Source organism: Asterias rubens, chromosome 4 (genome assembly GCF_902459465.1).
Source record: "Asterias rubens chromosome 4, eAstRub1.3, whole genome shotgun sequence".
Classification (NCBI taxonomy): domain Eukaryota; kingdom Metazoa; phylum Echinodermata; class Asteroidea; order Forcipulatida; family Asteriidae; genus Asterias; species Asterias rubens.
The window spans coordinates 11,224,516-11,249,478 of NC_047065.1; the positions used below are offsets into that span (position 1 = coordinate 11,224,516).

General features: G+C 39.2%; 1 protein-coding gene across 4 annotated transcripts; it reads right to left on the reverse strand.

Moving 5' to 3' along the window:
- Positions 1 to 3,877: 3,877 nt before the first annotated feature.
- Positions 3,878 to 22,019, reverse strand: LOC117289001 (NFX1-type zinc finger-containing protein 1-like). 4 transcript variants are annotated; one of them, XM_033769890.1, is made up of 6 exons: positions 18,523 to 19,790; positions 15,318 to 15,670; positions 13,475 to 13,705; positions 11,633 to 11,863; positions 7,731 to 10,020; positions 3,878 to 7,697 (listed from the first exon to the last, which is right to left on the reverse strand). In XM_033769890.1, the coding sequence occupies exons 2-6, from the start codon at positions 15,629 to 15,631 to the stop codon at positions 4,296 to 4,298; spliced, it is 6,468 nt and encodes a 2,155-aa protein (XP_033625781.1). In that variant the 5' UTR covers positions 15,632 to 15,670; positions 18,523 to 19,790; the 3' UTR covers positions 3,878 to 4,295. The 4 variants fall into 4 exon arrangements, with proteins under 4 accessions (XP_033625781.1, XP_033625779.1, XP_033625780.1 ...); XM_033769888.1 differs by lacking the exon at positions 18,523 to 19,790 and adding an exon at positions 22,006 to 22,019 and having other exon boundaries at positions 3,878 to 10,020; XM_033769889.1 differs by having other exon boundaries at positions 3,878 to 10,020; positions 15,318 to 15,665.
- Positions 22,020 to 24,963: the final 2,944 nt, after the last annotated feature.

Consider the following 24,963-nt stretch of genomic DNA (forward strand, 5'->3'; position numbering starts at 1 on the left):
GTATATTAACATAACATTTTCTCTATCAATAATTGATAAAGAAAACGTATAACATAAGGCCCAAAACTCAGTTTCCTTGACAAAGGCTTGTCACTCTTGAAGGCTCATTTTGAGGCGTTTTTTTGGTTGTGGTGTTGGCATGTTTGTTTCTTTGCTTGTTTTTTTCTCTTGGGGGAGGGGGAGGGGGCTTTGTGACTTGCTTACAGGGTTGTGTTTTTTCTTCGTTGTTCGCCATCCGATTGAAGATTTTCAATATTGTTTTAGTTCTTGCCATTTATCTTCATGTGAATTTTTCTCACACATACATGAACATTTATGTTTTTTTCCTGAAAACTTGGTTGTCACGTTCGGATACCCGAGTGAAAATTATGAAAATTTTCAGTTTTTCAATGCTTAATATTTCACTCCTCTTTTTTGAAGTTTTAATCGAAGGAGGGTTTTCTCTTTTACTTGACCCCTACATCCACAACTGTTATTATATTTTTCTTTTTAATGGCATGGACCGTGTAAAAAGTATTTGCTTTTTATATACTTTGTGTATGTGAAAATTGGCAAGGTCAAACAAAGATCTACAACTTCCCCAACTCATCATTTTACATTTGTTATTTTGTCTAAATATCTGTCATTTCATTTCAAGATATTTATTTCCATTCCAACAGTTAATCAAATTAACAATAACAAAGAACAGTCTGGAGGAGAAATGGAAATGGGGGCATAACAAGAAAAGCCCAAGCTTGTGATAAGGCACGCCCAGACAAACAAAAACACAAATATAGTGATGGTCGCAGAATTGTTGCTATAAGTTGCAGCATTTTGTAACCATGTTTTATTTGTAGAATATTGAATCAAAAAGCAGTATGAAAAAAATATACAAGACCTGCTTTAATAACTCCTTTTTCCTCCTCGTTTTATGTTTTGTGTTCAGAGTGTGATGAGCCTGCAAGTAAAATACTCAAGAGACTTTCAAAGTCATTTAAAACACTCTTTCTCTTTATTAATCATTTTAAAATTCCATTATTTGGTGCAATTTCATTTCTTATTTTTGGACAATTGCTTTTGTTTCTTTTGAGCAGCTGTTATACTTTTAATTTAGTTTTGTTGAACTGTATCTGGATTACATACTTGTCTTCTTGCATGATGCCAGTGCACTTGAACGCACCTATCCTGTCCGCCATTTTGTTGGTCGACTTCACTTGTCCACCAAACAATTTACTCCCCAAATGGTGGAAATAGTTGGCTTGCATTATGCGGAGATGTTCGATTTTTTTCTGCAATAAGTTAATACAATGTCTATAGACCTTACGCATTTACATGTTCACCATCCCGGCCGCCATCATACATGTATGTAGGCTTACCGATGACAAAACAAGAGAAGAGCCTAGATTTGCGCAGCACACAGGATTGGCCTCTGGGCGAGGGCGTCCTTCCCAAATGTTGTCATGTGTATAAGGTCTATTGACCCCATGCACAAACTTAACATGCAGCCTGTCTGCCACGCTTGCCATTTTGGAGATCCAAACTTTATTAAGTGCATTAACGCCGGCCACCTAAAATGTGCACTACGCTGTATAAGACACAGGGAACATTGATTCCCAAATAAGGGCGCAATCAAGTTTTGCGTTTAATATAATTTTTTTGTTGGATAGCAACGAATCCTTTATAAGCTCAAACAAACTAAGGATACGGTTATTTTACAGTTAACTAAAAAGTACATACAAGTAAGGATACAGTAAAAGTGATACTAATTAATTAACATTTAAAATGTTGACTTCGAAAAGTGGCGAAGACAACTACTTTCATCTACGGTTTAATCATACCCCTATTGTTTGACTTTAGGCTTAAAACTCATTGACAAAAACTAAACAACAGCAATGCCCTTTTCAAGTTCCTTGACACACAAGGCATTTTTTTACAGGCATCAAAATGAAGCAACCAAAGGCACTCTCTGCAGAATAAACACTCCATACACCCTTTCTGGTGGTGAATGTGCTTCTGCCTCATTTGTTGTTTTTGTTGTAGGTTTTGAATCTAATTATTTAACTTTCTCCGGATCAGACATTTAGAGAATAAGGTTTTTATTCTTCTTCGAGATTGCCTGGAACCAGTTGTCTGTAAAATTGCTGCATTTAACGTGATCCCTAAGGTTACCCAACATTACAACTTCTTAAAGGCACTGAATAGTTTGGTAATCGTCAAAGACCAGTATTCTCTCATGGTGTATCCCAAAATATGCATCAAAGAACAAACCTGTATAAAACTTTTGGACTCAATTAGTCACCCAACTTGCAAAAGAATGATGAAAAAAAAAAAAAAACTGTTGCGTTTTATACTCGGGGTGTTTTCAGATGCATATTAAAAGACTTCAGCTGAAGTATCATTTGAGTGAGAAATTACCCCCCTTCTCTAAAACTATGTTACTTAGGAGGGAGCCATTTTTCACTATCAACAGCTCTCCATTGCTTGTTTTAACAAGTTACTTTTAAAGCAAATAATTATTTTAAGTAGTTACAAAGAGTGTCCAGTGCCTTTAATTACATCCCAGAACCATTGAGATACATACACTAAGATTTCCTATTTTCACCTATTTTTCTTTGCTTATCTAATTCTACTTTTTGCTTGAATATCATTCTATGAAATTCTGAAATTTCTCATCAAAATAAATCAGTAAATATGATTACAAACTGTTAATATTCGAAAAATTCAAATAATATAGCAAGCAACTACTGTCAATAATTACAATTGTATAATAACATTCTTAATATTGAAAATTTATGCTATTTTGGTGGAATTCCTGAATGTAAATATTTCATGTATAACTATTTTCTTTCCGGATAGGGAACCAAAACAATAAAAGTTATTTTCATATACAAATTATAACTTGTATTGACTTTTTTTATTAACCCCATGTCAAGATTCATGAAGGAAACAAAACTGTTGTCCTGTATATAAGTATAGTTTTGGGATAAGTGTTGTCCCATCTTGTAGCTTATAAAACAACTTGGCGAAAACGTGATTTTGTCATTTTGACATTAATCCGGTAGCAAATGAGTACATTATTGTAATGCAATTTTTCACTTAGCAAAAAAGTTTAACACCATTGCTTTTAAACTTATATTATAGCAAATTCCTTGCCACATGAAGCAATGTTTACAGGCAACTATGAGAAACTAACTAAGTAAGTTGCTGCAAGTAACATTACATTAAATACAATTACATTAAATACAATGAAAAAATTAACATTATTTAACACCTCCTTAATAACATTTTAATGGTACAGTCTTTCCAATAAGTAGCAGGGTGGATACATGCGCAGTGCAAGTCTAATTGTTATTATTAAGTATTTTGTGAAAATGTAACTAACATAATTATAATCGTACATATTTTGCTTGGCTAACTTTGTTTTGTTCACAATATGTGAAATTCTAGTAGACTTGCACTAGAAGGGTAGGCCCGATTAGATACAATGACAATTTACACTATTTTAACGTGAGGTTACAATGTGATGTACACTGACTGAAGTACATACAAAACAATATTAGTCACAACAGCTTAACAACATTTTAAAGGCAGTGGACACTATTGGTAATTACTCAAAACAATTATTAGCATAAAACCTTTCTTGGTGACAAGTATAAGGGAGAGGTTGATGGTATAAAACATTATGAGAAACGGCTCCCTCTGAAGTGCGATAGTTTCCGAGAAAGAGGTAATTTTCCACGAATTTGATTTTGAGACCTCAGATTTAGAACTTGAGGTCTCGAAATCAACCATCTAAACGCACACAACTTCGTGTGACAAGGGTGTGTTTTCTTTCATTATTATCTCGCAACTTCGATGACCGATTGAGCTCAAATTTTCACAGGTTTGTTATTTTATGCATATGTTGAGATACACCAACTGTGAAGGCTAGTCTTTGACAATTACCAATAGTGTCCACTGCCTTTAATGTGCAGTCTTACCAAAAAGTATTTCGTGAAAATGTAACTACATGTAACATAATCGTACACATGTTTAGCTTGTCTAATTTTGTTTTGCTAACAAGATCTGATAATCTGGTTGGACTTGCACTAGAAGGGTAGGCCCTACTGAATACAATGGCAATTTACATTTTTTTAACGTGCTATTTTTTATTTCACTCACATGACTTCTCTATCTATAGGAAAATGAGTAGGCCTACATCACAAAATTTGTGATTGTCATTTCCCTTCCTCTCTGGTGCGCGTGACGGGGGAACTGGGAACCAATATTCCGTAAAACCTCATTGTAGAACTAAACTTTACGGTTCCAGACAAGTTTTACAAGTCAAGATTCTGTAAATCGTAGTTATCCATGTTGGCTTGCTCCGACCAGGCCGCAAACTGGGCCCCATCCATCTCAGTCGCCACGGCGTTGCCACTAGTCAACTTGTGGCTAGTGCCCCCGATATCAGCCTTACACTCAGGGCATCGACTTTTCTCCATAGCGCCACCACATTCCCCAATGGCATAGATGTGTCCATTAGGACACTTAAACCAGTGGCCTTTCTTCAGACCCATTGCCGCAACGATCATTATCTTGGTCTCTTCACTGATACCCAACGCTCCGATACCCTCCTTGATTTTCTTCAGCAGCTCTGTGACTCTCGTCTCTGCATCTGGTGTGAGCCGTCCCCCTTCCCTGAAGAGTATGTCCCCAACCTGGTCCAACTCGCTCGACAGTGCGCTGTCAGTTCTTCCGTGCATCAGGTGCTGAAGGCTGCATGCGTTGCAGCAGAAGTAGAGACGGTGCAGTTCATTTGGGAAGTCAATGAGCTCTTGATTTGTGCCTCGGAAAGGCCTTGACGAATTGAATAGCCGCTTGCCCACTTTCAGTAAACCGCTCATGGTCTTTTCGAACCACGGTGAGTCCTTCGCATCGACTAACCTTAGATTCCGTCTTAACTTTATTAGTTTACATGCAAACTTTGTTTCATTCAAGAGCTTGTTAAAATCGTGTGATGATGAATCTCTCTCTAGCTCTCGAAGTTTACTTGTCAAAAAGACCTCTCTTTTTACAGAGGTAAAAAGATTGAAGTTTGCATCGATTTTGAATAACATAGTTATTAATTCTGATTTGCTTTGTTTAAATTGCTGTGCCCGATCCGAGCCTCCACTAACTTGAGCTTTGACGGCTTCAATATCTGAAAGCATCTTGACAACCTCTCTGTTGTATCGTGTGCTTCGCCGGATAGGCGTCTTGCATTTTGGACAACTTTTCAATTGAATGGAGACAGTAGATTGCTCAGGTTCTGAACTCAATTCGCCGTCTTCTTCCTCGACCTCCACATTTGGGTTAGGAACGCTATCAACTTGCGTCATCCACCGATCTAGACCAGTCACTTCAACGATATGCTTGCAATCTTGTAACTGTACAAATCGGGCATCAGCTTCATCTTCATTACCGAACAAAATTTCGGTGACTTCTGCTTTGTCGCAAACACGACATTTGGATGGGCAAGGCTCTCCGCAGATACCAATACACTTATGGCCACATCGTAACTCCTTTGTGCAAGCTTTGTCACATGGATCTCGATCGCAAGGCTCGCTGCATTTCTTACTGCATCCTTCACCGTGAGCACAGCGCCACCTGCAGGGTTCTAGACAAGGTGCGCATGGCTCCCCGCACTTTTTATGACAATTGCTGTGTGTACAACGATTCTCACAATTCCTCTCGCAGGGTGGGCAGTAGCTCGAACACCTTTGAGAACATTCATGGCCACACACCAGCACACGACCACATATTTTGTATGCGCAAGATACGTGTAGCCTTCCGCCAAAACAAGACCGGCAACTGCCAGTACAATGGTGACCACATGCTAACAATTCTTTGCATTTGTGTGGGCATTGATCTGGAGCTTCGTGGCAGAGCATTTTTTCTTTATGACCACAAGGAAGGTCTGTACGTAACACTTTCTCATCACACTTATGCAAATCGGGATTATCAGAGCATCTCATTGTGACTAAATGGTTACACCTAGGCAGCAACCTTTGTACGGGGACAGAGCATATCTTGGTGCATTGCTCAGAACACCTTCTCTGACACTTGTGACCTTCTTGACAGGAGACAATTTTTCTTTCGCAACTTTTCTGGCATCGAAATTGTTCGTGGTTGGAATCGTCCGGGTGGCACAGCTTAGTACACGAATGGCCACAGGTCAAGCGAAAGGTGCAGGGACGCATACAGCCGCCTTCGGGTGCTTTTTTGAAGTCATCTGCGCACGCTACTAGTGTTTCTTCATCTGGGTGAAGATGACAAGCAAGAACCAGTTTGTTTCCAAGGAGCTTCTTGGTCTTCAGTTCATCTGTGATAGCCTTCCACAGAGCACTGTTGGCTGAGAGCTGGTCAAAATTACCAATGCAATAGAGCCCCATCTTGGCCCTCGATAGCATGACACAGACCCGGTTTGATGTCTTTAGGAAACCGATTTTACCTTGGTCGTTGCTCCTCACCAGCGACAAAATGATGATGTCACATTCTTCTCCCTGATAGTTATCTACAACGCTGACGCGAACCATGCCGCATCCTGCTTCGTCTAACTTTGGTTTGATGGAGAATAGCTGACCTTTGTACGTTGTTAAAACCGTGATCTGTGACGGAGAATAACCTTGCCGCAAGATGTGCTTGCATAATGCGACCACCATATTCGCCTCATGCTCACTAGAGTGGCTCTTCAATCCATCCTTCTCATCATCCTCGCTGAGGTCATGGTTAATAAAGAACATGTTCTTCGCCAAGCCACGGATGTTTTCCATACCTTGGACCGAGTCATCATCTTGAATATCTTTGTAAAAATGGTTCCTCATAATCTCTGATATTTCAGGTCGCATGCGATGTTGTCGTGAAAGTGTCTGACACGGGTACTCATTATTGACCAACCGCTCAAAGAGAGACAAGTCCAGGTGGTATTGTTTGGCCAGACGATAAACGGCGGGGTTCGGCCTCAGTTGTTGGTGGTCACCGATCAGGATCAGGTGCTGGCAATGTTGACTAAGAGCTGCTATCACGTGGGCTTCCATAACCTCCGCAGCTTCCTCCACCACCACAATACGAGCCCCAACACGTTGTAGTATCGACTGCTTCTTGGCAGCACCAGTGGTGGTCATACCGATGACTTTGACGCGTTTCAAGAGTTGACACACATCGTCGTTGTCAATCTCTGTGATTGCTCGGGTTCGCTCGTCATACATTTGTGTATCTTCAACAGTATCGACGAGACATGTTGTGCGATACATGTCGACCCAATACCGGTAGAGTCTCCACCTGTCACTTCTACAAAGCCTCCATATATTGGTCACTCTGTTTGCATCCTGCTTACTCATCTTAGCACTGCTCCTCAATTCTTTCTTCACAGGCCCTAAAATCTTTACAAGTCGGTCATCTTTACTTTCTACAGCCCATTTGTAGAGTGACGCAATGTCAATGGTTCCCCTTTGTGATACTTTGTGAGCTACTTGCGTTCTAGAGTTCTGCATATCACAATCGTCTATCTCATCATCCAGCAGCCTGCTTTCTTCAAAGTCACCATACCAGCTTCTTTGTTTGTCATTCTCACCGCCTTTGTGTGCCAACCCACCAAAGTTTGTATCCCGAACATCTTTGCTTTGATAATGCTTTTGGATAATATATTTATCTATCCCAAGCCACTTGCACATGACACCCAGCCCTGTATCTCCTTTCAGTCCTTCAGCATGTTGATTTTCCACGACGGACAGCAGATCACCGGCATTGTGTATTACTGTCTGAAATGAAACCGCCATGCTGACTTTGGCTTCGATCGCTTCCCGGGTTTTATGTCTCTGCCATTTTTGGGCACGCTTGAATCTATCTTCGTTTGAAGTCCGTTTCGTTAAATTGTTGAGGTTAAACGTTTTCAACGTCTCACTCTGGCTGCGGCCACCAATTCGTACAATATTTTTCTCGAATTTTAAAACTCCTTCCAGGAATTGGTCCAGAGCGTGGTTTGTGTAACACACAATAAGAATCGGACCGGATTTACCTTCAGACCACACGTCTTGATTACGAGGGCGAAGAAGGACCTCCATTATCTTCAACCCTACGTAGGTTTTTCCTGTTCCCGGTGGTCCCTGGATGACGGCTAACTCTTGAGTCAAAGCTGCGTGTACAGCTCGTAGCTGAGAGTCGTCCAAATGAACCATAGTCTCGTCTGGCCAGTCAGCAAAGTTCAAAACGGCAATCTCTCTGGGATTAGACCAGCTTTTAACAGGTTTGATGTCTTCACTGACTTTCTCAAGAACAGGAGAAGCAACCTTCTCTTCAACATTTCCATCATCTGTTTTCTGTTCATCAGACACTGAGTAGTTTTCTTCTGTTTTCTGGCCGCAATCTACTGGGTTTGCTGCTTTGCTATCAGGTGACTCATGATCACTGTCGGCATCAGATGTCTGGCAGAGGTCCGGGCTGCTTGAAGAGCTGGGTGCTGGTTCATTGGATGTTGTTTGTGCTGTGGTTGTTGATACCAGCGACATCGGAGAACCAGAGAACATATGTGTGGGCAATGAAAGTCTTTTGTATTGTTGCTTGTACAATGGTGATAGGTCATAAGTTTGGTCTGCAGCAGTTCGAAGATACAAGGGAGCCAAGAAGTCACGTGATGCCTTCACGATGTAGTCTTTCAGAGGCAGGGTGTCCTCTTTGATCTTTTGCAATCCCTCCAGCACAGGGCGATAGGCTTCGAAGAAAGCTATAGACTCTACCATTATGTACTCATTAGAATACATAGATGGATCAGTGACGGGGTACTGAAACTGAATACCAATGATCCCTTGCTTGATGTCTTCGGGGTTTCGGTTCGCAACCACGCCGAAAAGACCACTCACAAAATCATCTCTGGAGAGACACACCAATGATCCGTAACAAAGCACTTTCATTTTCTCTAACTGATTGGTCCTCCATCCACGAATACTGAACTGGACGCGATATGAAATGCCATCATACCCACAGACAGGATTCAATATATGGACGCTACGATAAACGCGGACGTCGTCCAGGCGCACTGCGTTGCTATCTTTTGTTTCCTGTTGTTTGATGAAAGATGAGATCCCGTTCCGCAAAGGGGCAACAAAATCCTCCCTGAGCAGCCGAAAAATTGTGTCTAGGTACGCGTCTACACTGTCGTATGCACCCTCCTTCAAAATAGCTTTCAAACCCGGGAGCTCGTTACTTCTTATTTCAGATATATCGGGAAGAACTGGCATCGCTCTGAATTGATTAATAGCCAATAGTTGCTGTGAATCCTCGCTCTCAGATTGTACTCTGTTGCACTCAACATAGAGATTATCAAAACGGAGCAGGATGTCCTTGTCCAGTGGTTTGTCATCAGATGTGAGCCCTGTTCGGTAGTTCATGAGCAGTTTACTGACAACATGTGAGACACGATCAGCGGCCACCATGGGATTCGTCGAGTGTTGCATAATAGCAGTACAAAGGGTACAAATTCTGTCAACACTTTTCTGGGTTTCGTCACTGATCTTTGTTTCTCTAATCCATTGTAGTAGTCTCCTTTTGAAGAACACCGAGTTCTCAACATCCCCTATGACCAACTTGAGGTTGTTCTGATGATGAGTGCTTCCTGTGCAAGCCTTTTCTATTATTTGAAGTATCTGGGAGACCGTATCATCACTCATCTCACTGTTGTCTAGAGTCTTAACCAGGGATTGGGATTCGCCTACCAGTTTTACCACAATATCCTCGCCGTCAAGTCCTAGCATGAAAGATATGCGTAAACCACGAATTTCTCGCCTTGGCGGTGTTTTCTGAAACGGTCCCGACCTTTTGAAACAACCGCGTGGTCTTGACGACTCTAGGTTACGATAACGTGATAAATTATGTTTTGGTGGACTATTTACCGTTCGTTTATGATACTCGAACTTCCTCTTGGTCCCGGTGTTTCTTTCTGCCCAGCGCGAACATCCTGGTCTGTCGTTGCTGCTGTAATGTCTCGTCTTGTGTTCGGTTGGCTGTCTGACAAACCGGGACGTAGAACTGGATAAAATAAAATAAAAATGACATCAATTTATTTGTTTTGTAAAATGTAATGGCTTGGTCTGCTCTTGTCCTTGTTTTTAGAGTGAATACCAAACACACTCATTCCTTTTAAAACAAAATGTTTTGACATCACCTCGAACAAAAGAAACAATTAAGAGTCAGTTCAGGTAAATAATTGACATACTTGCTCACGGTCAACAAATGAATTTTTTTTATACTTTGTGGGTGGAAGGGCCTTGGGGTGCAAGTAAACAAAATTGCATTTTCAATTCTATATATAGCCCGTTGCCATTGTTACGGCTCATTTTGTTTTTTGGCCATTTTAGGCCGATTTGTTGGTCTGAAAAATTGGTTTTTAGCTCATATTTACAACTCCACCCCACCAAAATGCAAAATTATTTCAAAAAACCTTTTATATCACTACAAAGTATCATCGTTGGCCTTCCTTGAGAAAAAAAATTATTGCTTTAAATATCACCCTTGTGCTATTTTTGCATCATGCATTACAGTATGTTTTTGGAACTTGCAAAATCGACATTTTTACCCTATTTTTGGACCCCAAAATGTCAACTTGCCAGGGGTCTCAGAAAATTTTCCTTTCGGCTGTGATTAGGGCCAACATTGGTCTTTCCATATCTAGTGTCAAAAACTTGGGCAATTGTATCCTGTTGTGACACTACTGCCTCAAAACTAGACTTTTTCCAAAAAACGTGAAAAATGCCTTTTTAAGGGTCTTTTCACATAATATCGACATACGTGTCCATGGTAAAAAAAAAGGAATATTTTTCTTATACTTTGTGGATGGTAGGGACTTGGGGTCCAAATAAACAGCATTTACATTTCAAATCATAATATAACACGTTGCCATGGTAACAGTTCATTTGTGTTTAGGCCACTTTAGGCCGATTTGGGGGTCTGAAAAACTGTTTTTTTAGTTAATATATACAACTCCACCCCACCAAAAAACAAACATATTTCATAAAACCTTTTACATCACTACAGAGTATCATCCTTGGCTTTACTTGAGACAAAAAAATATTGCTATAAATTTTACCCTTGTGCTATTTTTAGAAAGTGCATTAGAATATGTTTTTTTTGAACTTGCAAAATCAACATTTTTACCATTTTTTTATGTCTCAAAATTTCATTTTTTCAGGGGTCTCAGAATATTTTTAGTCTAGTAAAGTAGGATACTTTTCAATTTACCGTCTATATGGGGTGGGTCTCCATTTTGTGGGCACCCTTTAAGTGTGTGTACGCCATACGTCAAATTGACCTCATATGGTCTCTCTTTTGTTTGCACCAGCTCCTGGTGGTTTTGTTACATATTTTTGCAACTGAATGTAACAAAACCACCAGGAGCTGGTGCAAACAAAAGACATTTTCCGAACCGTGGACCTTATTGTCCTCTTGTTACAGGTCCCCGGTTTAAATGTGTATACCTACACACTATCCCACCTAGGGTACTCAACATGTGCATGATGGCTAGAGCTGGCCATGCTGTTAGAGGGCGCCCTATTACAAATTACTGTCACAACCACAGATGATAATGTTTAGAACACAAACTCTACCCGCTCCGATCCTACTAGGGAGGTAGAAATACCCCTACCTTGCATCCCTTTTAGAGGAATAAATCCGTCGATCTTTTGCCTCATTTCCGTCTTCCTTTTTCCTCTTATGCGGGTTGTAGTCGTCATCTTCTTCCCCTCTCTTTCTTGACCGGGATGGTATCTCCAGTGGACTCTGACCAGCAGCTCCAGTAGACGAATGTTCCCTGTTGTGTGGTCTTTCGAGGTCCTCACGGGGCCTAGTGACTATCCTTGCAAACCGGGACGTAGAACTGGATAAAATAAAATAAAAATGACATCAATTTATTTGTTTTGTAAAATGTAATGGCTTGGTCTGCTCTTGTCCTTGTTTTTAGAGTGAATACCAAACACACTCATTCCTTTTAAAACAAAATGTTTTGACATCACCTCGAACAAAAGAAACAATTAAGAGTCAGTTCAGGTAAATAATTGACATACTTGCTCACGGTCAACAAATGAATTTTTTTTATACTTTGTGGGTGGAAGGGCCTTGGGGTGCAAGTAAACAAAATTGCATTTTCAATTCTATATATAGCCTGTTGCCATTGTTACGGCTCATTTTGTTTTTTGGCCATTTTAGGCCGATTTGTTGGTCTGAAAAATTGGTTTTTAGCTCATATTTACAACTCCACCCCACCAAAATGCAAAATTATTTCAAAAAACCTTTTATATCACTACAAAGTATCATCGTTGGCCTTCCTTGAGAAAAAAAATTATTGCTTTAAATATCACCCTTGTGCTATTTTTGCATCATGCATTACAGTATGTTTTTGGAACTTGCAAAATCGACATTTTTACCCTATTTTTGGACCCCAAAATGTCAACTTGCCAGGGGTCTCAGAAAATTTTCCTTTCGGCTGTGATTAGGGCCAACATTGGTCTTTCCATATCTAGTGTCAAAAACTTGGGCAATTGTATCCTGTTGTGACACTACTGCCTCAAAACTAGACTTTTTCCAAAAAACGTGAAAAATGCCTTTTTAAGGGTCTTTTCACATAATATCGACATACGTGTCCATGGTAAAAAAAAGGAATATTTTTCTTATACTTTGTGGATGGTAGGGACTTGGGGTCCAAATAAACAGCATTTACATTTCAAATCATAATATAACACGTTGCCATGGTAACAGTTCATTTGTGTTTAGGCCACTTTAGGCCGATTTGGGGGTCTGAAAAACTGTTTTTTTAGTTAATATATACAACTCCACCCCACCAAAAAACAAACATATTTCATAAAACCTTTTACATCACTACAGAGTATCATCCTTGGCTTTACTTGAGACAAAAAAATATTGCTATAAATTTTACCCTTGTGCTATTTTTAGAAAGTGCATTAGAATATGTTTTTTTTGAACTTGCAAAATCAACATTTTTACCATTTTTTTATGTCTCAAAATTTCATTTTTTCAGGGGTCTCAGAATATTTTTAGTCTAGTAAAGTAGGATACTTTTCAATTTACCGTCTATATGGGGTGGGTCTCCATTTTGTGGGCACCCTTTAAGTGTGTGTACGCCATACGTCAAATTGACCTCATATGGTCTCTCTTTTGTTTGCACCAGCTCCTGGTGGTTTTGTTACATATTTTTGCAACTGAATGTAACAAAACCACCAGGAGCTGGTGCAAACAAAAGACATTTTCCGAACCGTGGACCTTATTGTCCTCTTGTTACAGGTCCCCGGTTTAAATGTGTATACCTACACACTATCCCACCTAGGGTACTCAACATGTGCATGATGGCTAGAGCTGGCCATGCTGTTAGAGGGCGCCCTATTACAAATTACTGTCACAACCACAGATGATAATGTTTAGAACACAAACTCTACCCGCTCCGATCCTACTAGGGAGGTAGAAATACCCCTACCTTGCATCCCTTTTAGAGGAATAAATCCGTCGATCTTTTGCCTCATTTCCGTCTTCCTTTTTCCTCTTATGCGGGTTGTAGTCGTCATCTTCTTCCCCTCTCTTTCTTGACCGGGATGGTATCTCCAGTGGACTCTGACCAGCAGCTCCAGTAGACGAATGTTCCCTGTTGTGTGGTCTTTCGAGGTCCTCACGGGGCCTAGTGACTATCCTTGCAAACCGGGACGTAGAACTGGATAAAATAAAATAAAAATGACATCAATTTATTTGTTTTGTAAAATGTAATGGCTTGGTCTGCTCTTGTCCTTGTTTTTAGAGTGAATACCAAACACACTCATTCCTTTTAAAACAAAATGTTTTGACATCACCTCGAACAAAAGAAACAATTAAGAGTCAGTTCAGGTAAATAATTGACATACTTGCTCACGGTCAACAAATGAATTTTTTTTATACTTTGTGGGTGGAAGGGCCTTGGGGTGCAAGTAAACAAAATTGCATTTTCAATTCTATATATAGCCTGTTGCCATTGTTACGGCTCATTTTGTTTTTTGGCCATTTTAGGCCGATTTGTTGGTCTGAAAAATTGGTTTTTAGCTCATATTTACAACTCCACCCCACCAAAATGCAAAATTATTTCAAAAAACCTTTTATATCACTACAAAGTATCATCGTTGGCCTTCCTTGAGAAAAAAAATTATTGCTTTAAATATCACCCTTGTGCTATTTTTGCATCATGCATTACAGTATGTTTTTGGAACTTGCAAAATCGACATTTTTACCCTATTTTTGGACCCCAAAATGTCAACTTGCCAGGGGTCTCAGAAAATTTTCCTTTCGGCTGTGATTAGGGCCAACATTGGGCTTTCCATATCTAGTGTCAAAAACTTGGGCAATTGTATCCTGTTGTGACACTACTGCCTCAAAACTAGACTTTTTCCAAAAAACGTGAAAAATGCCTTTTTAAGGGTCTTTTCACATAATATCGACATACGTGTCCATGGTAAAAAAAAAGGAATATTTTTCTTATACTTTGTGGATGGTAGGGACTTGGGGTCCAAATAAACAGCATTTACATTTCAAATCATAATATAACACGTTGCCATGGTAACAGTTCATTTGTGTTTAGGCCACTTTAGGCCGATTTGGGGGTCTGAAAAACTGTTTTTTTAGTTAATATATACAACTCCACCCCACCAAAAAACAAACATATTTCATAAAACCTTTTACATCACTACAGAGTATCATCCTTGGCTTTACTTGAGACAAAAAAATATTGCTATAAATTTTACCCTTGTGCTATTTTTAGAAAGTGCATTAGAATATGTTTTTTTTGAACTTGCAAAATCAACATTTTTACCATTTTTTTATGTCTCAAAATTTCATTTTTTCAGGGGTCTCAGAATATTTTTAGTCTAGTAAAGTAGGATACTTTTCAATTTACCGTCTATATGGGGTGGGTCTCCATTTTGTGGGCACCCTTTAAGTGTGTGTACGCCATACGTCAAATTGACCTCATATGGTCTCTCTTTTGTTTGCACCTGCTCCTGGTGGTTTTGTTACATATTTTTCCAACTGAATGTAACAAAACCACCAGGAGCTGGTGCAAACAAAAGACATTTTCCGAACCGTGGACCTTATTGTCCTCTTGTTACAGGTCCCCGGTTTAAATGTGTATACCTACACACTATCCCACCTAGGGTACTCAACATGTGCATGATGGCTAGAGCTGGCCATGCTGTTAGAGGGCGCCCTATTACAAATTACTGTCACAACCACAGATGATAATGTTTAGAACACAAACTCTACCCGCTCCGATCCTACTAGGGAGGTAGAAATACCCCTACCTTGCATCCCTTTTAGAGGAATAAATCCGTCGATCTTTTGCCTCATTTCCGTCTTCCTTTTTCCTCTTATGCGGGTTGTAGTCGTCATCTTCTTCCCCTCTCTTTCTTGACCGGGATGGTATCTCCAGTGGACTCTGACCAGCAGCTCCAGTAGACGAATGTTCCCTGTTGTGTGGTCTTTCGAGGTCCTCACGGGGCCTAGTGACTATCCTTGCACTGTCACTGCTAGACTCCACACTGTCAGAGTGTCTACTACCGGCTGATCTGGCACCAAGACGCTCAAAGACTGTTTTCTTTTTGCTCTCATAACTCATGACGTCTCAATGATGTATCCGAACTCTAAGTTTGCTATACTAAAAATAAAAGTAGAGGATAACTATTGCTCATTTTAGGCACAAAATTGGATTGGGCAATTTAAAAGCTTGAGAATAACTCCTGAACTATAGGCATGCTAGAGAGACGCAATTTGTACCTCGACTCTACCTTATTCCTGCATCTTAAAGGCAGTGGACACTATTGGTAATTACTCACATAAATTATTAGCATAAAACCTTACTTGGTAACGAGTAATGGGAAAAGGTTGACAGTATAAAACATGTGGTGAGAAACGGCTCCCTCTGAAGTAACATAGTTTTCGAGAACGAAGATTTAGAACTTGAGGTCTCAAAATCAAGCATCTGATAGCACACAACTTCGTGTGACAAGGTGTTTTTTCTTTCATTATTATCTCGCAACTTCAACGACCAATTTAGCTCAAATTTTCACAGGCTTGTTATTTAATGCATATGTTGAGATACACCAAACGAGAAGACTGGTCTTAGACAAGTACCGATAGTGTCCAGGGTCTTTAAATTTTTGACTTTTATGGCCACTTTGTGCCATCTTTTGACTGGAAATGAGCAGCAATATTGTGGATAATCGGAATACTCCTCAGAAAAGCGCCTTCAATATAATACGTGTTTCTTGTACACAACGATCCCAGAGAGAGAAATAAAAAAACAGATAAAATCAAATCTCTCTCGGAATAACACTGAACATGCAAGAGGTTTCCATAGCATTTGAAAGCCTGTGTCAACTCAATGACTCTTTCATCATTATTGTTCCGTTTATCAGACATGCAGCTTTCTAATTGCAGGCAAAAAGACTTGAAATGACCGATCACACTTAACTTAACTAACAGTTTTTCAGTTTTGATATGACCCTATTTTGACAAGAAAACGAGGGAATCAGCTAAACAGAGACGAGTTTTTGTAGGCGAGGCATGCGGCTAGAGAGTAGGTCTACCACCGCCAATTTAACCAGAGCCTGCCTATAAAAACAAGCAAGACAATTTCGGCCAACATTTTTTTTTTAAAACAAATTTTACGGTTTAAATAAAATAGTTATCTACTTTGAATTGAGTTTATGTATGATTGCAAAAACAAATGCTTTAATTCCCTTATGTCAGTTTTGTGGTGCATAATGAAAATATCATAACGAAAACACTAAACTGATTCAGCTTGAGTCACATCGAAAAAGCTAAAAATCTGAAAGACAAATCAAAAGTCTTTTCCGGCAAGTGGGTGGTGGGGGGGGGGGGGGCACATTTTAGTAGTCTACATTATACAAGAACTGTACACAGGCCCAGACACAGTTACTGGGGCGCTGTACTCACTTTTTTCTCTCGAAATGTTGTCATTCTCTGTATTACGACAACATTTCGGAAACAAAAGGAGTACAGCGCCCCACTGTTACTGGGTCTAGCACATGCCCAATAATGCAATAAATGACACAATTTATACAGCCTCGTTTACAAAATCATACGCCGCGAAAAAAAACAGTCTCTTGCACAGAAAACGCAGACCACTTTAAAATTGTGTTTCGTTATCTTGATTAAGATAACTATTATTATTATAATATGTACGTTGTGCTTTTAGAATGTACAATGGAGCAAACCAACCCAAAGAACCGATCAAAAGTCCAGCTGTTTATTCCTTGTTCTCCAACAACTACAAAAATATAGAACACTCAACTTCCCAAAGCCCTTGCGGTACAATGAGCAATCCGTGTTGTACAAAATTATAGTTGATGGATTAATTGCACTCGCTTTGAGTAAACGCTAAACCGACTGGAACACGTTTAGGACTTTGCTGGTGTTTCTCATTCGGGAAAACCCCTTGGAAAACCATGAGTGTGTGCAATCGTTATGAACTATGAACTTGGCATAACGAGACAAGGAGTGGCAATTTATTTGCATAGCAAATAATGAGTAACGTACAGCAGTCGCAACAATATTGTGAGCCTATTGCATTTTGGGTTCTTAGTGTCGGTTTGAAGACACACACTATTGGTAATTGTGAAAGACCAGTCTTCTCACTTGGTATATCTCAACATATTATGCATACATAAACAAACTTGTGAAAATTTGAGCTGAGTATTTGGTCGTCGAAGTTGCGAGATAACTATGAACCCCTGTATGAATGCTGTTCGAGACCTCGAAATCTAATTCCGAGGTCTCGAAACAAAATTGGCGGAAAATTACTTCTTTCTCTCAGAGGGAGCTGTTTCTCACAATGTTTCATATTATCAACCTCTCCCCGTTACTCGTTACCAAGCCAAGTAAAGTTTTATGCTAATAGTTATTTTGAGTAATTACCAATAGTTTCCACTGCCTTTAAGCAATGTCTGTTCCCAGCAGCAGCAAGTGGTGCATTTTGGTTCTTTAAAAATGTGTAAATAGATCTTTAGGCCTACAGCATGATACGTTCCTCTATTTTTACGGTTTACCTGAATGCGGTTTTGGGGATAGCTGTTAAGAAAAGTGCAATGTAAAATGCTTCAATTCTTTATTGCTTTCCTTCTTTCTCTCTTTCGTTTTCTTTCCTTTCTTTATATTAAGCAGAAATATATAATTAATATGAGGTCTTATATGTAGTTCTGGATATACATAAACTGTTACGAGTCTACACTTGACAAAGCATGAGACAAGTAAGAATGCAATAAACACAAACTATACACGTAATCTTTAACTAATCAGCGATGAAAACGGTCTCCAAAACACATACTATAATTTAAGGGTGACTAACTCATTAAAACTGTATTGATTGAAATTGGTTATATCCATGAACATTCAAGTTAAATTCATGTAAAAGTAGCCAATAAAAATGTGTCCTTTCCCCAAAACAATCTTACAATATTTACTAGAAAGGAAACGTGTTTTACTCACCAATTTTAATGAATCGTTTCTAAGAAAATCCATTCAAATTCCGTTTGTACGTTTTGGCTTTATGGAACAAACGGCTTATATGAACCGATCTTCCCCAACAACGTATATAGAACACTCAACTTCCTAAAGCCCTGCAGTACAATCAACAATCCGTGTTATACATCATAGAAAGAGTTTGTGGAATAACGTAAACATCGAGTCGACTGAACCACGTTTAGGAATTGATGGCGTTTCTCATCCGGGAAAAACCAAGTGTGTGCGGGAGGATTGTATGAAATTTGTGTGAATTGGCATAATTATTGACTCAATTATTGTCGTGTATCGGGATTCGTGCAGATGGCGACATTGGCATATTTTTATTTGCATAAACTAGAATGCGGGTAAAAAGGTACAGTCGCAACGATTGTTGCTTGTTGCATCTGGTAGTTTCTATACATGTGTCTGTACTGCGTAATTTGTTTGTGCTTTTACAGGTTCACATTATAGGCCTAACCATGCAAGTGAGTCTTTCTTTTGGTCAAACGGTCAGATAACAAAATAAACAAATGATACAAACATTACTCCTAAAGTATTTGGCTGATTTAAAAAACGAATCTTGGCCAAATTAAAAGTTGAAAAGTACTATGTATAGACGATTGGCCTACATTTTTGGCTAATGGTATTGGTGTTCAAATCGGGGTGTACAACAGCTTGGGCAATTTTGCAATGGTCACGTTGACCAGCAGTGGTCGTTTTGGTGAGAAAAAGTTATTTTTAGTTTCAAGATTGATTTGAAATGTGTTTCATCTATCTAAAAATGTCCCAGAATTTGCCAATGGTCTTATGGTGGTCAGTAGTTGTCATTTTATGAATATTTTACTAACCTCTCTACCCCCCCCCCCCACCATCTTCAGCCGATTGCAGCCCAGCAGCCGATTTCACGAAACTTTACGCAATTGCGTAAGTCCACTGCGCAACGTTTATGACGTAGGCTGCGCCATAAACGTTGCGCAAGTGAATTTACGCAGTTGCGTATTCGTGAAACCGGGGGCAATCAGGGGTCAGCTTAGGGTTTTTCTCAGAGCTGTTCCAAAAATACGCCACCTTAAACCCTCAGATTGGTGGTGTGCCTATTTCATGTAGATGTGTGATTGTGCTATGGGAATGGTGTCAAGTACTCACACCACTAAAGGGACTCGTTTCACTTTCAATTGCAAAATCTTACCAAGTTCCCTGGCCAGGCAGGTCTTTGCACTTCGGTTCCTTTCTACCTACTCCTTTAGCTCCTTGATTGCCAAAAATAAAGAACAACGTGTGACGGTATTTTCAACCATATTTTATTTATTTATTATATGTTTTAAAGCCATTGGACACTTTCGATAAACAGTATTGTCCAAAGGCCCTCACTTCGTGTATCACAACTTATATATGAAATAACAAAATTTAAAATTTAGGCTCAATCGGTCATCGGATTCGGGAGAAAATACGGGAAAACCCACCCTTGTTTCCGCACGTTTCGTCGTGTCATGACATGTGTACATTATACGTCCGTAATTCTCGTTGTCGAGAATTGATCATTGTTTCAATGTTTTCGCAAAAAGTAAAGCATTTCATGGAACAATATTTCAAGAGAAGTCTTCTACCTTTACCTTCTGTAAACCCTGTAAGTTATTTGTAAATCTGTCTACTTTGAATTGAGTTTATGTATGATTGCAAAAACAAATGCTTTAATTCCCTTATGTCAGTTTTGTCGTGCATAATGAAAATATCATAACGAAAACACTAAACTGATTCAGCTTGAGTCACATCGAAAAAGCTAAAAATCTGAAAGACAAATCAAAAGTCTTTTCCGGCAAGTGGGTGGTGGGGGGGGGGGGGGGCACATTTTAGTAGTCTACATTATACAAGAACTGTACACAGGCCCAGACACAGTTACTGGGGCGCTGTACTCACTTTTTTCTCTCGAAATGTTGTCATTCTCTGTATTACGACAACATTTCGGAAACAAAAGGAGTACAGCGCCCCACTGTTACTGGGTCTAGCACATGCCCAATAATGCAATAAATGACACAATTTATACAGCCTCGTTTACAAAATCATACGCCGCGAAAAAAAACAGTCTCTTGCACAGAAAACGCAGACCACTTTAAAATTGTGTTTCGTTATCTTGATTAAGATAACTATTATTATTATAATATGTACGTTGTGCTTTTAGAATGTACAATGGAGCAAACCAACCCAAAGAACCGATCAAAAGTCCAGCTGTTTATTCCTTGTTCTCCAACAACTACAAAAATATAGAACACTCAACTTCCCAAAGCCCTTGCGGTACAATGAGCAATCCGTGTTGTACAAAATTATAGTTGATGGATTAATTGCACTCGCTTTGAGTAAACGCTAAACCGACTGGAACACGTTTAGGACTTTGCTGGTGTTTCTCATTCGGGAAAACCCCTTGGAAAACCATGAGTGTGTGCAATCGTTATGAACTATGAACTTGGCATAACGAGACAAGGAGTGGCAATTTATTTGCATAGCAAATAATGAGTAACGTACAGCAGTCGCAACAATATTGTGAGCCTATTGCATTTTGGGTTCTTAGTGTCGGTTTGAAGACACACACTATTGGTAATTGTGAAAGACCAGTCTTCTCACTTGGTATATCTCAACATATTATGCATACATAAACAAACTTGTGAAAATTTGAGCTGAGTATTTGGTCGTCGAAGTTGCGAGATAACTATGAACCCCTGTATGAATGCTGTTCGAGACCTCGAAATCTAATTCCGAGGTCTCGAAACAAAATTGGCGGAAAATTACTTCTTTCTCTCAGAGGGAGCTGTTTCTCACAATGTTTCATATTATCAACCTCTCCCCGTTACTCGTTACCAAGCCAAGTAAAGTTTTATGCTAATAGTTATTTTGAGTAATTACCAATAGTTTCCACTGCCTTTAAGCAATGTCTGTTCCCAGCAGCAGCAAGTGGTGCATTTTGGTTCTTTAAAAATGTGTAAATAGATCTTTAGGCCTACAGCATGATACGTTCCTCTATTTTTACGGTTTACCTGAATGCGGTTTTGGGGATAGCTGTTAAGAAAAGTGCAATGTAAAATGCTTCAATTCTTTATTGCTTTCCTTCTTTCTCTCTTTCGTTTTCTTTCCTTTCTTTATATTAAGCAGAAATATATAATTAATATGAGGTCTTATATGTAGTTCTGGATATACATAAACTGTTACGAGTCTACACTTGACAAAGCATGAGACAAGTAAGAATGCAATAAACACAAACTATACACGTAATCTTTAACTAATCAGCGATGAAAACGGTCTCCAAAACACATACTATAATTTAAGGGTGACTAACTCATTAAAACTGTATTGATTGAAATTGGTTATATCCATGAACATTCAAGTTAAATTCATGTAAAAGTAGCCAATAAAAATGTGTCCTTTCCCCAAAACAATCTTACAATATTTACTAGAAAGGAAACGTGTTTTACTCACCAATTTTAATGAATCGTTTCTAAGAAAATCCATTCAAATTCCGTTTGTACGTTTTGGCTTTATGGAACAAACGGCTTATATGAACCGATCTTCCCCAACAACGTATATAGAACACTCAACTTCCTAAAGCCCTGCAGTACAATCAACAATCCGTGTTATACATCATAGAAAGAGTTTGTGGAATAACGTAAACATCGAGTCGACTGAACCACGTTTAGGAATTGATGGCGTTTCTCATCCGGGAAAAACCAAGTGTGTGCGGGAGGATTGTATGAAATTTGTGTGAATTGGCATAATTATTGACTCAATTATTGTCGTGTATCGGGATTCGTGCAGATGGCGACATTGGCATATTTTTATTTGCATAAACTAGAATGCGGGTAAAAAGGTACAGTCGCAACGATTGTTGCTTGTTGCATCTGGTAGTTTCTATACATGTGTCTGTACTGCGTAATTTGTTTGTGCTTTTACAGGTTCACATTATAGGCCTAACCATGCAAGTGAGTCTTTCTTTTGGTCAAACGGTCAGATAACAAAATAAACAAATGATACAAACATTACTCCTAAAGTATTTGGCTGATTTAAAAAACGAATCTTGGCCAAATTAAAAGTTGAAAAGTACTATGTATAGACGATTGGCCTACATTTTTGGCTAATGGTATTGGTGTTCAAATCGGGGTGTACAACAGCTTGGGCAATTTTGCAATGGTCACGTTGACCAGCAGTGGTCGTTTTGGTGAGAAAAAGTTATTTTTAGTTTCAAGATTGATTTGAAATGTGTTTCATCTATCTAAAAATGTCCCAGAATTTGCCAATGGTCTTATGGTGGTCAGTAGTTGTCATTTTATGAATATTTTACTAACCTCTCTACCCCCCCCCCCCCCCACCATCTTCAGCCGATTGCAGCCCAGCAGCCGATTTCACGAAACTTTACGCAATTGCGTAAGTCCACTGCGCAACGTTTATGACGTAGGCTGCGCCATAAACGTTGCGCAAGTGAATTTACGCAGTTGCGTATTCGTGAAACCGGGGGCAATCAGGGGTCAGCTTAGGGTTTTTCTCAGAGCTGTTCCAAAAATACGCCACCTTAAACCCTCAGATTGGTGGTGTGCCTATTTCATGTAGATGTGTGCTTGTGCTATGGGAATGGTGTCAAGTACTCACACCACTAAAGGGACTCGTTTCACTTTCAATTGCAAAATCTTACCAAGTTCCCTGGCCAGGCAGGTCTTTGCACTTCGGTTCCTTTCTACCTACTCCTTTAGCTCCTTGATTGCCTGGTACAGTTGTGTCAATGATCTTCGTCTTATCTAAGACTACAACTTCCGGTCGCCTGTGTTTATGACCAGTCTTAATGTGAAAGGCATTGACACTATTGATAACATACTCAACAAAATTGATAGCATTATAAAAACTAACTTTGGAACGAGCAATTATGGAGAGATGTTGATAATATTAAAGAACATTGTAAGAAATGTTTCCCTCTGAAGTATAACGTAGATTTTGAGAAAAAAGGTAACTTCTCCCTCTAATATCGAAAGACTTCAGGCCTGATCATGAAGCCTTTCAATAGGCATCTGAAAGCACAACCATTATTGTGAACTTTTGTGTTTTTGCTTGTATTGTTCTCTTGCATCTTCGATGACCTATTGAGTCCAAATGTTCACAGAGTTGATGCATAATATTTCGGGATAATACTGGTAGTTGACAATTGTCAAAGGTGTCCGGTGCCTTTATAAAGCCACAGAGGATCTCGACCCGTTTTTGTTTAGTTAGTCTCAACAACTTTATACCATTATTGCTTACTCAAGATCCCATTTAATATCACCTTGGCTAACTTCCTATGTACCACGTCTGGGCCGTCTTGCAACATTCGCTGACAATTTGCAGTTTCCTCTGTCTTTTTACTACACATTCTGCAATTAATTGGAGAGACGTTTGCTTCTGCCTCACAATTGCATTTTGTCGTCAGAGTCTTGCGCCGCGGTAATCAAGCCCCATGTTTCCTTCAGTTCCCATGTCTCCTACGTACAACTTCTCCATCTTAACCCACGCATTATGTTACGTAAATTTTGAGTCAATAAGCTCTCCAAAAATAAAGAACAACGTGTGACGGTATTTTCAACCATATTTTATTTATTTATTATATGTTTTAAAGCCATTGGACACTTTCGATAAACAGTATTGTCCAAAGGCCCTCACTTCGTGTATCACAACTTATATATGAAATAACAAAATTTAAAATTTAGGCTCAATCGGTCATCGGATTCGGGAGAAAATACGGGAAAACCCACCCTTGTTTCCGCACGTTTCGTCGTGTCATGACATGTGTACATTATACGTCCGTAATTCTCGTTGTCGAGAATTGATCATTGTTTCAATGTTTTCGCAAAAAGTAAAGCATTTCATGGAACAATATTTCAAGAGAAGTCTTCTACCTTTACCTTCTGTAAACCCTGTAAGTTATTTGTAAATCTGTGCACTTTTATTTTTTTTTCTGTTCCGAAAGTGTATAATGGCTTTAAAGGTTACACACATCGTAAATCATACAAATTGGCAGAAGAGGTATAATACTCAACATCAATCTTAGAAAATTGTATGTGGGGAAACAAATAATCAATCTGCTCTCTATAGTACAATTTCACCATTGGATCGTTCCAATGAAAACTTTAATTTACCACATCGTTAGAATATATATAACACACTTGAACAGATCAACACCAAATTTGGACAGTAGTTAACACAGAGTAAATGTTCCTGAACGAATTAATCTATAACAAGGTATTACAAAGAAGAGCGACCGAATTGAAAGTCTTGTACCTAGGCTTATGCCAATCCCAATTTATGTACACAGTCATTCTAATAGATCTGTCTAATAGATCAGTCGGCTCTACCCATAATTGGGGCTAGGTTACAAAATGACACTCCCTAGTTCACCTCAAATCTCTTTTTTATGAT

Bases quoted from the DNA above. Each gene is read 5' to 3' on its own strand.
- LOC117289001 (XM_033769888.1), bottom strand. From the start codon at position 15,631: ATGAGTTATGAGAGCAAAAAGAAAACAGTCTTTGAGCGTCTTGGTGCC. The intron at 13,706-15,317 runs GTAGGGGTATTT...TATTTTATCCAG, and splicing joins TCCTCTAAAAGGGATGCAAG to TTCTACGTCCCGGTTTGCAA. The intron at 11,864-13,474 runs GTAGGGGTATTT...TATTTTATCCAG, and splicing joins TCCTCTAAAAGGGATGCAAG to TTCTACGTCCCGGTTTGCAA.